This window comes from Balaenoptera borealis (genome assembly GCF_965194805.1).
Source record: "Balaenoptera borealis genome assembly, chromosome: 5".
Taxonomy (NCBI): domain Eukaryota; kingdom Metazoa; phylum Chordata; class Mammalia; order Artiodactyla; family Balaenopteridae; genus Balaenoptera; species Balaenoptera borealis.
The window spans coordinates 95,787,101-95,800,898 of NC_138862.1; the positions used below are offsets into that span (position 1 = coordinate 95,787,101).

General features: G+C 35.4%; 1 protein-coding gene across 1 annotated transcript; it reads left to right on the plus strand.

The window, feature by feature from the left end:
• Positions 1–9,842: 9,842 nt before the first annotated feature.
• On the plus strand, positions 9,843–13,553 carry RPL22L1 (ribosomal protein L22 like 1). The gene is made up of 4 exons (XM_082394284.1): positions 9,843–9,907; positions 11,580–11,672; positions 11,842–11,963; positions 13,294–13,553. The coding sequence occupies exons 1-4, from the start codon at positions 9,899–9,901 to the stop codon at positions 13,436–13,438; spliced, it is 369 nt and encodes a 122-aa protein (XP_082250410.1). The 5' UTR covers positions 9,843–9,898; the 3' UTR covers positions 13,439–13,553.
• Positions 13,554–13,798: the final 245 nt, after the last annotated feature.

Genomic DNA, 13,798 nt, shown 5'->3' on the forward strand with positions numbered 1-13,798 from the left:
TTTTGCCACTTGCAAATACCAGTAGCTTGTTTCCCAGAAGTAGGCATGAGAGGGGTAAAAGAAGAGTGAAAAGGGACTAATTGTATGTTATGTATCAGCCTGTCTGAGTTTCTTCTTCCCACCACCCCAACCTCATATTTAAACATTCTATCCAAACAGGAGGTGTCCTATGGAATTGCCACTTTTAAAACCCCACTGCTTCTCTAAAGTGTGTGTTCCACTGGGAGTTTAAAGTATCCATTGCCACAGTACATTCAGCAGGATCAGTTACAATCACTGGATGTGTATCGGCTCAAAAGAACCCATCTACAAGGTTTTATCAATCCATTTTCCAATTTGAGAGTTATTTCTGAGTCCAGTCAAAATAATTTTTTGCCACCACCCACGGATACTACCCAGCATCACAATGACTTGTGTCCCAGTGTTTAGGAGGGCCAAAAAGTCTTGGCAACCACAGTTGCTATCAGATTCGCAACAAAGATCCTAACTGGGAGAATGGAGGTTTATCTACCTAATAATGCTAGTGTGTCTGCCTTTTTTGGTTCACAGTTATGTGTGTGTTTCACTTAAATTACTGTCACTCTAGTTCATTTTAATTTCTATACAGTCAGTGAGATAAATCTTGGAGAAAAAAAAAATATACATGGAATCTTAAGAAAGAAAGGACATTTAGGACACAAAAGTTTCTATAAAGTGGAAATATTAAAAATAACACTCTGATACCAGTCCTAAGTGAAATTAAAAACAAAACTAGATGTAGGCTTTGTACCTTGTTAAATTTATTTCAAAATATTTTAAATTAAAAAAAAACTAGAAAATAAAAAGACTTCTACCTGGAAATTTTAAAACCTATTACGTAATTCTATGATGAAAGGGGTACTACAAACAGAATTCCTGAAAGATAATGAAAACACTATATATCAGAATCCACGTAAAGCAGTATAGATGAAAATTTGTAGCCTTAACACCTGTATCAATGAAAATGAAAGAATGAACATAAATGAATTAAATTCCTAAATCAAATAACTAGAAAAAAAAACAGCAAAATAAACCAAAAGGGAGCACAAGGGAAGAAATGATAATGATAAAAACAGAATTAGGTGAATAGAAAAATAGCAAATTAAAAAAATAAAATTCTGGTTTCTTGAAAAATTAAAGTAAACCACTGGCTACTTTAAGGTAAATAAAGGAAGAAAACACAAATGTAAAAAAATGAGAAATGACAAGGAGTGACTAATGCAGAGAAAAGTAAAACAAATTCTATGCAGATAAATTTGAAAACCTAAATGATATAATTTTTAAGGAAAATATGGTTATTAGAATCAACCTCAGTAGAAACAAAGTTTAAACAGAACAATTTTAATAAAAGAAAGAGAGAAACTGTTCACAAAAAACAAACCAACAGCCAAAAACCAAAACCAGGCAAATTGTTTCACTGGAGAATTTTACCAAACTTTTAGAGACCAGATGGTTTCAAAGTTACATAGATTGTTTTAGAGCATAGAAAATCAGAACTTCTAAATTATTTTTACAAAACAAATATAACATTGATACCTAAACTTGATAAAGTTAACCAAAATAAATACAAGTACTTATGCAAATATCCTAATATACTATACTAGTAGTGATAGACTCAAACCTCACATGAAGAAAATGATACCCACGCCCACATGGAGTTTATATCAGAGATGCAAGAATAACTCAATATTATGAAATCTATTAATTCACTCCAGAAGGAAACAGGTTAATATCTAGGAAATCTCTCTTAATAGTATTCACTATATTATGAATCTAAAGAGATAGGTCATATTATTTTCTCCATAGATACTAGATACTGAAAAAAACTTTGGACAAAGCAATACCCATCCTCAAAACATCTCTCGGAAAAAACAAAACAAAACACACAGAAAAACAGGTGGATGAATATTTAACATAAATATATCTACATTTATACATGATGACATGGTATATATAACATTATATGCGTGTATGTGGGTGCATGCTCATGTGTGCGTGTGTTTGTAAAATTGTAAAAGCTAGCCTTTTACCTAATGGAAAAACACTAAAGGCATTCTCAGTAAGGTCAAGAACTAGGCAAGAATGCCCACTATCTTGACCACTATTATATTGTTCTGAAAGTATTAGCCAATACTATCAGACAATATAAAACAGTTAAGACACATTAGACTTGTAAGAGGAAACACTTTTCTATTTTCAGATGATCTGATAGTATACCTGGAAAATCCCAGGTAACCAATGATAAACTCAAGCAATAAAATTATTCATCAAAGTAGCAGGATTAATTAAGATTAACATGCAAAAATCAGTAGTTTTTATAAACAAAAATAATAACTAATTAGAAGATAAAATGGAAGGAAAACCTCATTTACAGTAGCAACAAAAAGATGAAATATAATGAAGAAACATACAAAGAAATGTTCAAAACCTATAGGAGGAAAACTATAAAACACTCCCAAAAGACACAAAGTTGACTTAAACACATGGAAAGACATTCCTTATTCTTGGCTGATATTTCAATGTTATTGAGATGTTAGTTCTATCTCTTTTGATTTATAAATTTAATGCAGCCCCCTCAAAAATACAAGCTTTTTTATGGAGTTAAGCAAGTTGCTAAAAAGTTCATATGGAAATATAAACATGCAAGAAATAGCTAAGAAAATACTGGAAAGAAAGAGCTATGAGTGGGGACTAGCACTACCAGAAATTAAAACTGCTACAAAGTCTCTATAATGAAAAGAGTCAGGTACTGGCAAATGAACAGACAAACCAATAGAGTGGAACATAAAGTCTAGAAATAGACCCAAATACATACAGAAATTTAGTATTTGATAAAAGTGGTATTGCAAACCACTGGGCAAATATTAATTTAGCTAAATTGCGCTGGGACAATTGGAAAAAAATAAATTTGGAAAAAATAAAATGAATTCCATACAACATACACAAGAATAAACTCCAAATGAAGCAGTGGTCCAAATGGAAACAATAAACTAAGTCCTAGAAGGCAGTATGGGTGAATTTCTCTATAACTTGACTTCTTTTCAACTATGACTGAAAATGCAGATATAATAAAAAAATTTATAGATACATAGATATACTGTAAAGAAAAAATAATAAATGGAGCAAAATGCTAACAATAGGTAAAAATCTGGATAAAGAATATATAGACACACACATATATATTTATACATTCTTTATCCAGATTTTTATGCATTTATATTTATATGTTTATAACGTATGTGTGTGTGTTTTGAACTATTTTTACAATTTTCAGTAAATTTGAAATAATTTATAAATAAAAAGTTTTTAAATTTCAAAAAAGTTTGTATAGTACCAACCAACATTTACAAATGTATGTAATTACTTGTGTAATCCAAATGATATAGATATACAAATACACTTCATAAACATGCATGCCCCAAAGCATTAAATAGCTATTTCTAAGCAGGTGGGATTTTATATATTTTTATGCATTATCTTTTTTGCTTCTCTATATTTCCTTTCATGAGCATTTCTTTCGGCATAAGAGGATAATAATTTTGTTATATAAAAGTTCCTCAAGCATTGTCTATAGTAGTGAAAAATGGAAATACTCCAAATGGACACAAACAGGTGAATGACTAAGCTAAAAATGACAAGTAATAAAATTAAGCAATGAAAAAAGATACTTGTTCTCATTTTAAAGGCTGATCAACTATTCAGAATTCCTGTGGCACTGTGTAATGAGAAAATCTTACTTCTGAAACTGCAATTGTTAAAAATAATTTTAAAATAACTTAGGTTTTTCTAAATACATACTGAGAGAAGAGATGAATTGAAGCAAGTATACATTTTTTTAATCATAGGTTTTAATGCTTTCCTCTCAAATTAGTAAAGAAAAGGGCAAGCAGCGACTTCGGTTCCTATTTCCCCTGCCTGATACCCTTAACTTTCATTTATGAGTATCTAACAAAGAACATTCTTTAGTTGGAGGAGTTAGAAGCAATATTCTTCAGTAGTAATATGTTTCTCCTCAGCACCTGACTGTTGTTTGCACAGAAGGGCTATAGCACATCCTCTGTCAAAGCTGTGCAGTTTACTTCCATAGGACTGTTTGTCTGCAATGTCATTTGAGGATATTTTTTTGGAGATAGGTAGTACAATGCCTCATGACACTCAACATGCTCCATTTTGTAGCACATGGCGCAGAAAGAAAAAATTCCATTAAAAAAAACTATGAAATGGTATTTTTCCTACATATACAAAATCTTTTTTTTTTTTTAATACAGTGCTTGAATGATGATAACATTGAATACTGGAAGGTTTGGATAAAGGGAAATTTAAGATTCCAGTTTCATAAATCAGCTTCTAGCAAATAAAGTGAATTTTAATAATAAGTAAATTTCAGATATGCAGATACTGTCTACTTTCTGTGTTACAGTGTGATCCTTTGTGATGTTAACAGACCTGAGGTCTTCCAAAAGAGAACGCTGTAAGACTGAGGTACACCATATGATCCTGTAAGATATTTCGTGTGATGCACAAACCCAGCACAGACACAGAGCTGCAGGAAAAGCAGATGTATGAAATACAAATACACCATGACAGAAAACTCTGTCCAGAGTCTGTTTGCCTAAGTGTCATAATATTGTGTGTGTGTGTGTGTGTGTGTGTGTGGTTCAAAATACATATTGGTACTTATATGGATAAATGTTTATTAGACTATTACAAACATTCATTAAAATATCTATAATCTTTCCAGTACAAAATAGTAGTGTGGATTTTAAAGTTTTACATTGACCGCAAGGTTTATGTTTTTGCAGGTGTACATGGATTTGCATATTAGAAAATAATTAGAAAAAAAATGATGGTTGTGAGAACTTTTTCCCTACTGTTCTTAAATGCCATTTTGTCATCAATGGCAAAAACACACATTTGTGTGTGCTTATTTCTGAACTCTCTATTCTATTGGTCTGTAAGTCTAACTGTGAAACAATATCCAATTGTTTTAATTATAGTATCCTTAAAATAAATCTTAATCTATAGAGCAAGTCCTCCCACTTTATTTTTCCTTCTTCAAGTATATTCTGGCTATTCTGGTGTCTGTGTTTCCATACAAATTTTCAAATTGGTTTGAAGAGAGAGGGAAGGAAGGATGGATAGATGGTTGGATGGAAAGAAGGGGAAGAAGGAGAGAGAAAGAGGAAGGAGGGAGGGAGGGAGGAAGGAAGTAAGGAAGGAATGAAGGAAAGAAACAAGAAACATCTGTTAAGCTATTGTTTGTGATCACATTGAACCTATAATTCAGTTTGGAGAGAACTGACATCTGTATTATATTGGTTCTTCCAGTCAAGGCACAGTGAATTTCTATTTATTTAGTCTTCTTTAATTTTTCTCAATTATATTTTATAGTTCTGTGTAGAGGTCTTGTACATTTTTTATTTTTTTCCATAGGTACTTGATATATTTATGTTATTGAAAATATCTTCTTTAATTTTCGTCTTCTAATGTATTGCTGGTTTATAGATATGCAATTGATTTTTATACCTAAACTTTGTATCCAGCAATCCTGATAAATTCACATATTAATTCTGATAATTTATCTGTAGATTATTTTAAATTTGTACATATACAATTGCATATCCACTACAAATAATGGCCCAACTTGCTGCATAACATATTGCTGGATATAGTTTTATTAATAATATATCTGTGATTATAGTATGTTAAAATAAATATTTCTACTAATATAAACAAGTTGATGACTGAAAGAGTTTGTGTAAAATTGGTGTCTTAGCCTTCATACATTTGGTTTATTTGGGGAAATGATCCCAGGTAACAGAAATAAGGAACCGGGAAGTGTGAACCTGGGAAGGAGCAAAAGCAAAAAGGAATGTGCTGGGGACAAGTGAGGCTTAATCCTGCTGGGATCTTCCATGCAATGATGTAGAATGTACTTCTGAACTGTCCACTCAAGAGAAAGAAGAAGGGAGCGGCAATTTGGGGCAGGTGTAACTTGGCAGTGTCTCCCCATATATTTTTCACCTTTTATCTCTATGGCTTCTCTGAGGAGAGGCATGGGAATCTCCCTACTAACACTCATTTACACATGTACAACCTGGAAATACAAGGCAGTTAACACCCCATGTATAACTATTGACCAATGGGGTACAGGAAACTGTGGATAAATGTTCCCCTCTTCTGGATTAAAAGGGAAGCTGACCAAATGTGAGCTTGGGCATAAAAGGTATCTGTTAAAATTAGCATTATTTTTTCCTCAGATGTGTGGTAGCATTGACTGGTGAAGCTATCTGGGTGTTTTTCTTGTGGGAAGGTTTTAATTACAAATTCAATTTAGTTAAAAGATAGAGGACTATCAGATAGTGTGTTTTTTCTTGTGTAAATTCTAAGTTGTATTTTTCGGTATTCATTTCTTCTAATTGGGCATACAGTAATTTAAACTATTCTCATTTTTAATTGTAATGTAACATATACATATATAGAAAAGTACACAGATTATAAATTTACAGCTTGATGAATTTTCACAAACTATACACACTCATGTAACCACCACCAAGATCAAAAAACAGAACATTACTAGCACCCTAAGCCCACAAAATAAACATGTTATTTTTTTATACAGTAGGTGTTTGTTTAGATTTATTCACAAGTTAGCCATTTTGTTTGCTCAATATTTCTTTTGGCACATAGGCCTTCTTTCTAGGATTCTTTTCCTTTATCCTGAAGTATATTTTTCAGAGTTCCTTTCCTGGGGGTCTGCTGATAGCAGATTTTCCGTTTTGTTATCTAAAAATGTCTTGAATGCATCTTTACTCTTGAAAGATAGTTTTATACTTTTTAGTTCTAGGTAGACAGTTATTTTCTCTTAGCACTTTGAAGATAATAATCCTCTGCTTCTGGCTTCCATTATTGCTGATGTGAAGTCAGCTGTTAATATAACCCCTGTTAGTAAATATTTTGGTTTTTCTTTCTGTATGCTTTCAAAATAATTTTGCGTTTGTGTTTTGAAGTTTCACTACAATGTGTTTAGGTGTGCGTTTCTTTTCAGTCATCCTGCTTGAGGTCTATTGGGCTTCCTGAATCTAAGAATTCAGCCATTATTTCTCTAAATTTTCCCTTTCCCCCATTTTCTCTATTGTATCCTTTTAGATCTCCCATTTGACATAACTGGAACATTCTTACTCTGACATTTTTGTCTCTTAACCTGCCTGTTATATTTTCTATCTCTTTGCTTTTCTATGTTGCATTCTAAGTAATTTCCCATTCACTAATTTTCTCTGCAGTTGTTGTCTACTCTCCTGTTTAACTCATCCACTTTTCTAATTAAAGATCTTCTATTTTTAATTTCTAGAAGTTTTACTTTGTTCTTTTTTAAAAAAAAAATTTCCTGGCCAATTTCGACTGTCCCTGGTTCCCTTATCGTATTTTAAATAGTTTTAGCTTTTAAATATATTAAAGAAACTTATTTGCATTTTCTTCTGCCTGGCACTACCAAGCCAAGCATACTTTTTTTTTTTTAATTAATTAATTTATTTATATTTACTTTTGGCTGTGTTGGGTCTTCGTTTCTGTGCGAGGGCTTTCTCTAGTTGCGGCAAGCAGGGGCCACTCTTCATCGCGGTGCGCGGGCCTCTCACTGTCGCGGCCTCTCCCGTTGCGGAGCACAGGCTCCAGACGCGCAGGCTCAGTAGTTGTGGCTCACGGGCCTAGTCGCTCCGCGGCATGTGGGATCTTCCCAGACCAGGGCTCGAACCCGTGTGCCCTGCATTGGCAGGCAGATTCTTAACCACTGAGCCACCAGGGAAGCCCCAAGCATACTTTTAAACTACATTTTTAGGCTGGAGCTTTCTCACGCTATTTGAGCAGACCTAATTCTAGCCCTAAACTTGTATGAGCATGAGGACTGGTCATTTCTGTCTCCAAAAAAATTCTTTTACTTTTCCACCAACTTAACCATACATTAGAAATTATTGATAAAACTATATTTTAGCCAGTTTTTTAAGGTGGCTACATATGGGAGGGTTTCCCTGTGAATTTGATCTGCCATATCCTTCTATATTTTATTTTACTGCTCTATTCAGGCTCCATTATCATATAGATCCAATGACTGAAGTTTATAATATATCAGAAACGTATCTATCATATATTATAGAATCTTATATTTGAACAGCAGAAAAGACAACTTTCCTTCATTGTTCTAAATTGTCTTGGCTCTTTTTAGACACCTATTATTTCATATGTTTTAGAATCTATTGTCAAAATAAAAAATACCTATGGGGTGTTGACAGGCATTGTATATATATATACATACATATATATATATGGAGAGAGAGAGAGAAAAAGAGAGACAGGGAGAGAGAATCTGTGTGTGTAAAATTTGGTTATTTACAATGTTTAACCTTACTATCTGCACATTTCTGGTTAATATATTTTTTAGGTTTTTTTTTCCTAATTAAGAGGGTTTTTTTTCGGTTATAGTTTCTATTTAGTAATTTTGGGATTACTAGTTATTTTGAAACACATGTTGTTTTTAATACCCACTTCGTACAAATGGCTTAATAGTTCCTAAGGATTTTTTGTCATGACATGGAAGGCTGCCAAAAACAAGCAACAAAGTAATAAGTGCCTCAATTAATGACTTATTTTCAAAACATCCAATAGTACAAGGATCATTTCTGCTTTTCAGCCTGGGCAGCCCTCAAGGAGAAAATGCCAATGGCTCTTCTTTCCCCTTAATGTTTGGAAAACAAATGAAATCATGGTGGTTCTTAAGGCAAACAAGCAAAAATTCTTGAAACGGATTTCTTCTAGGAATTCAACACCTCTTTTTAGAACCTACACATTGTATGCTTCATTAAAGTATAGTTCTCACTATTACTAATCACCGTCATAAAGGAAATACACAGCTGTCGCTTTCTAGGGTCACCCTCCAAATTAACAACAAAAGTCCACCCCACCTGCTACGCCTGGTCCCCCGCATGACAGTTTAACCTCAATAAAAAAATACTGCAAAACGCTGAGAGGCATGCCACTTTTCTGAAACGCAGTCAACTTACAGTCCTTCAAAGCTCAAAAACGACTTCTTTTTTCCTTTTGTCATCATGACTATCACCACCGCACATCCATCCTGGTGTGTCTTTTACATTTTACTAGTTAGGTCTCAGCAAATATTCCTTGAATATTAACTGCGAGGCATTTTGGATGAAAGTCAGGAGTCCTAGGATTAACTCTAAAACCTATAAAATAGAATAAATTACACACAATGTGTGAACAAGTGAGCACTATGTATTCTTCTCTAAAAGGTTTTTTTGGGTTGATTTTTGGGTTTTGGGGTTTTTATTCCCCTCAAGAACCAAGTTTGTTTTGGCTCCCTGAAACACTGATTTCCCTCAACAGTCATTTAGAAAACAAGACTTAAAAACATATATACAGAAATATTTTTTTTTGCTGGAAGATTATAATTGCAATATAAGACAGGAGATCCCAGAGGAACCTGAGACATTGCCTTGCCCTGATTGGAAAAAAGATCCAGGCGATTAGTGAAAAATGTTTCCTGTATCCCTCGGGTGTGTGCATCTGGAGCGGCCTCCCAGCAAGCAACCGCAGAGACCACTGTGGTCAACCAGCGTTTGTCGTCACCAGCGTAAAATCGTGAATGGTCTCAGCTAACGTCGCTGGTGGGCGCTCTCAGGAAAAGTGACTGCCTACTGCCCTCCAGCCTACGCCCCCGGTTTCCTGGGTTACTGGCCTCCGCGCTCCTCCCAAGTTCTCTTCCGGGAGGCGGCGATCTTACGTTCTCGGCGCGTGACGCAGCACGCTCTGGTATAAATATGTGCCGCCGGTCTCCGCTTTCTCTCGGATCGCGCGGTCGGCGTGCAAGATGGCGCTGGTGAGTGACGGTGGTCTCGCCGGTAGTATATTACTCCGATGTAGATGATTTTTGCAGCTGGCGAGCTGGGAGCGTCAAACTCTAGGTCGAGGAAGGGTAAAAATGGAGACTTGGGTCAGGAACACAACCAGGATGTTAAAATTATAAGTTTCTGACTCCTGGCAACTGCCATGTGGTCTGGAGGAGTTCGAGCTGGGCCCAGAATTGGGTTAGGATGGGCGGTCGAGGGAGCGCAGGGAAGGAGGAGGCACGACGGTGAACGGGGCTAGTGGGACAGCATTTGGGCCATTTCTTTTCTCCCTCGTGCCTGGTAACGCCGATGATAACCTGTTTATTTGCGCTAGGAAGCAAATGTGGGTAATCGGGCAGGCCCGGTCGAATGGCCTTGCCAGGGCAGAGGGAGACCCGAGGCACTCAACTCCCGGGATAGCCGCGGTTGCAGAAGTTTCAGAGAACTTTAAAACTAAGTTGGGGAAGAAGTTTCTTCATTATCTCATAACGAGTTTTTTTTAAAAGGTGAAAGCCACGACTCTTAAGCAAATAGAAAAGGAACATGCTTCAAAGACTTTATTTATTAATAAGGGAACCAGTAATACCTTAAAGCCGGTCCAAAGAACATTTGATATTAGGGTAAAATTGCTGGGTTAAATACGAAACTAGATAATGTCCAAAACCCTCTGGGCTTATCTCTCCCCCCAGAGAAATTATTTGCCTTTCCGAAGTTAACTGATGCCCCAACAGAGGTATAAATTGCCCAGTCAAGGCCAGTTCCTAGTCTTCTCTTTTACCAGTTCCAAGTTCTGGATGAATTTTTTTGGCACAGAGTATTTCACTGCCTAAGAAAGCAAACTGGCATTAGTGCTTGGTATCCCATTTGGTTGGATTTTACTTGTAGCCTTATTCCGCGGTATTGGCCTAAAAGTTTGGGGTATGGAAAACTTAATGCATGTTTAAAAAAAAATTACCAGATTAAAGGTATCTCTGCCCTCCCTTTTCCTCACCCATAACAGCATTAAGGATTGAATTCCCTACACATTAGTGGGCGGAATATCCTATTCTGGCATGCAGCTGAGCTTGGACTAGGTGGTACTACCTGTTTCCCCATCTGCAGTGGGGATGGCAGTAATAAAGTAGTGCCCGGTAATTTAAAATTGAACATCTGTGGTCTGGAAAATATCAATAATAAAAGCCCACAAAACTTAAGTCTTGGTAACTTGAACAAAATGGGCCTGGTTAGCTGTTCACACCAAGCTAGGTGGGTATTTTTTAGTTTTAACTTGTAGTAGAAAGTAGATTGATTCTCTTAATCTTTTCCATTTGCAAAATAGGATTCTTTGGAATCTTCTGATGAAGGAAACTAATAGTAGCTCAGCATATACTTTGCGCTTTCTTGAGTTTTGCACTTGTGAGGTGCTTATGTGGTGAACAGGAGAAATTTCCATCGGATTTCATGAAACTTGATTTTAACCAAGTTAATGAGTGTACTCCCCTACACATAGCCTGGTTAAAAAATAGGGTATATCTGATCAGTATTAAGCAATTTTTTTAGAATTTCGCACCATTTCATGTGTATAGCCTCATTGTACAATACTGCACTGATACAGATCTTTGATTTTGTATATAAAGTGAATAAATTCTTGTAGAGAGCCATAATTATATTAACTTTCTGTAGAAGAAAGACAGGAAGCCTAAGAAGTCAACCTGGAAGTTTAATTTGGACCTTACTCATCCAGTAGAAGATGGAATTTTTGATTCTGGAAATTTTGTAAGTATCACTCTACTCAGCTTGTTTTTTATCATTGTAGTAGAGTTCTTAAAAATGAATTGAGTATGTAATATTTGATTTTAACCTAAGCTCTGTTCCTAGGGTACCTTCCCTAGTGAATATCTAGGGTTTTCTTCCCTAGTGTGGCATTTTTTCTGTTTTAAAATAGGAACAGTTTCTACGGGAGAAGGTTAAAGTGAATGGAAAAACTGGAAATCTTGGGAATGTCGTTCACATTGAACGCTTCAAGAATAAAATCACAGTTGTTTCTGAGAAACAGTTCTCTAAAAGGTTGGTATTTGTTTTCCATGGTTTTTTTTTTTTTTTTAAACAATGCTGGGTGCTTTAATATTAGAATATGTTTGAAGAAACATGTCTGTTGTGTAACTTGGGAGTAGTGTCCCGACTTTCTTAGTCTTGGTTGTCTAGTAGAAGCAGCCAATCAAAGGTAAAGTCTTTAACGTTAATCTTGCAGCCAGTTTTCGTTCATTCAATTTACTTGACAAATAGTACATAATACATGGCAGCACTGTTGCAGGACTGAGTAGCCTAGGAGTGAACCAAGCAGACTAAGTACCCACTACCAAGGAACTTAAATTCTAGTGGAGAAGAGAGATAATGAAATGCAATATTAAGTAGTTGATAAGTGCTGTGTAAGTGCATAAAGAAGGTTGATGTATAAAGTGGTCAGGGAAAGCTTCATCTAAATGAAATGCAGTAGTGAGCCATGCAAATTAAGGAATTGATCATTGTGGCTGAGGAAGATTGATGGTGGAAACCGAAAACTTAGGAGTCTTGTGGTAGGAGTGCATGTTAGCTGTGGTCATGAATTAATCACTAGGTATTTGGAGATGAAGTATCTGTCCTCAAGGATCTTAAAGACATGCAGATAATTGTTATAAATGCAGTATTGTAACTGTTACATTGAAGGTAGAGATTGGTACAGCAAGAATTTGCAGAGAACCTGAGAATAAGCTTAGCATTGCCAGTGGAATGAAGTATTCCTAACAGGGAGCAACATTAATAAAGGGCAGGGAGGCTTGAGAGGAATGCTTGGGAGTTCAGGATTGCTGTAAAATGTAGATGGTGAGAATGGCTGGAATGATGAAATTAGGCCGTGCTGTAAGCTTTTTTATAAGGACTGAGCCATATGCTAGTTGCAAAACTGGATAAACTTAAACTTGTGAATTGGATTCAGCGCTGTTGACAGGTTGCCTCTTGTTTATCCAAGGTGGGATTAAGGTTAGGGAGGTTGATAGTGGGGAAGAGAATGTTGACATTTTAGTACATAACATTTGAAGAATGAGATCATATATTGTTTAATTAAAAAAATCTAATGTGGCAGTACGACTAAGAGGAAACTACTATTACTGCTCTCAAGCATAAAGTTTATTTGGGGAGGGGAGAAATAAGGGTTTTGATAGGGCATAAACTGATTTTAATTGGGGTGAGATGCTGCCTTATTTATATCCCTAGCAACCTTGCTCAATGCTTAATACAAATGAAAGGAAATATTTTGGAGGGAACTGGGAACACAGAAGATGAATATGACAGTGCATATCTTATATAATAAGCCTTTACATAGTAGGTATTTTATGAAATTCATGTTTTTATTTTAAAGGTATTTGAAATACCTTACCAAGAAATACCTTAAAAAGAACAATCTTCGTGATTGGCTTCGTGTGGTTGCATCTGACAAGGAGACTTATGAACTTCGTTACTTCCAGATTAGTCAAGATGAAGATGGATCCGAGTCTGAGGACTAGATGAAGCCATCCCTTTCAGGGCTTTGCTTGCTAATAAAACAAATGAAGTATACAAGAGAAACATCTTGAAAAGGACCTTTAGTATATCAGTGAATAAAAAATGTTACTCTGTTAAGCATTCATCTCTTTGATTTAAGTATATGCTGTTCATAGTGCTGGCTTTCCTTTAATACTTTTTTTAAAAAATTTTTATTGGAGTATAGTTGATTTATAATGTTGTGTTAGTTTCGGGTGTACAGCAAAGTGAATCAGTTACACACATGCACTCCTTTTTTTTTTAAGATTCTTTTCCCATATAGGCCATTACAGAGTATTGAGTAGAGTTCCCTGTGCTATACAGCAGGTTCTTATTAGTTATCT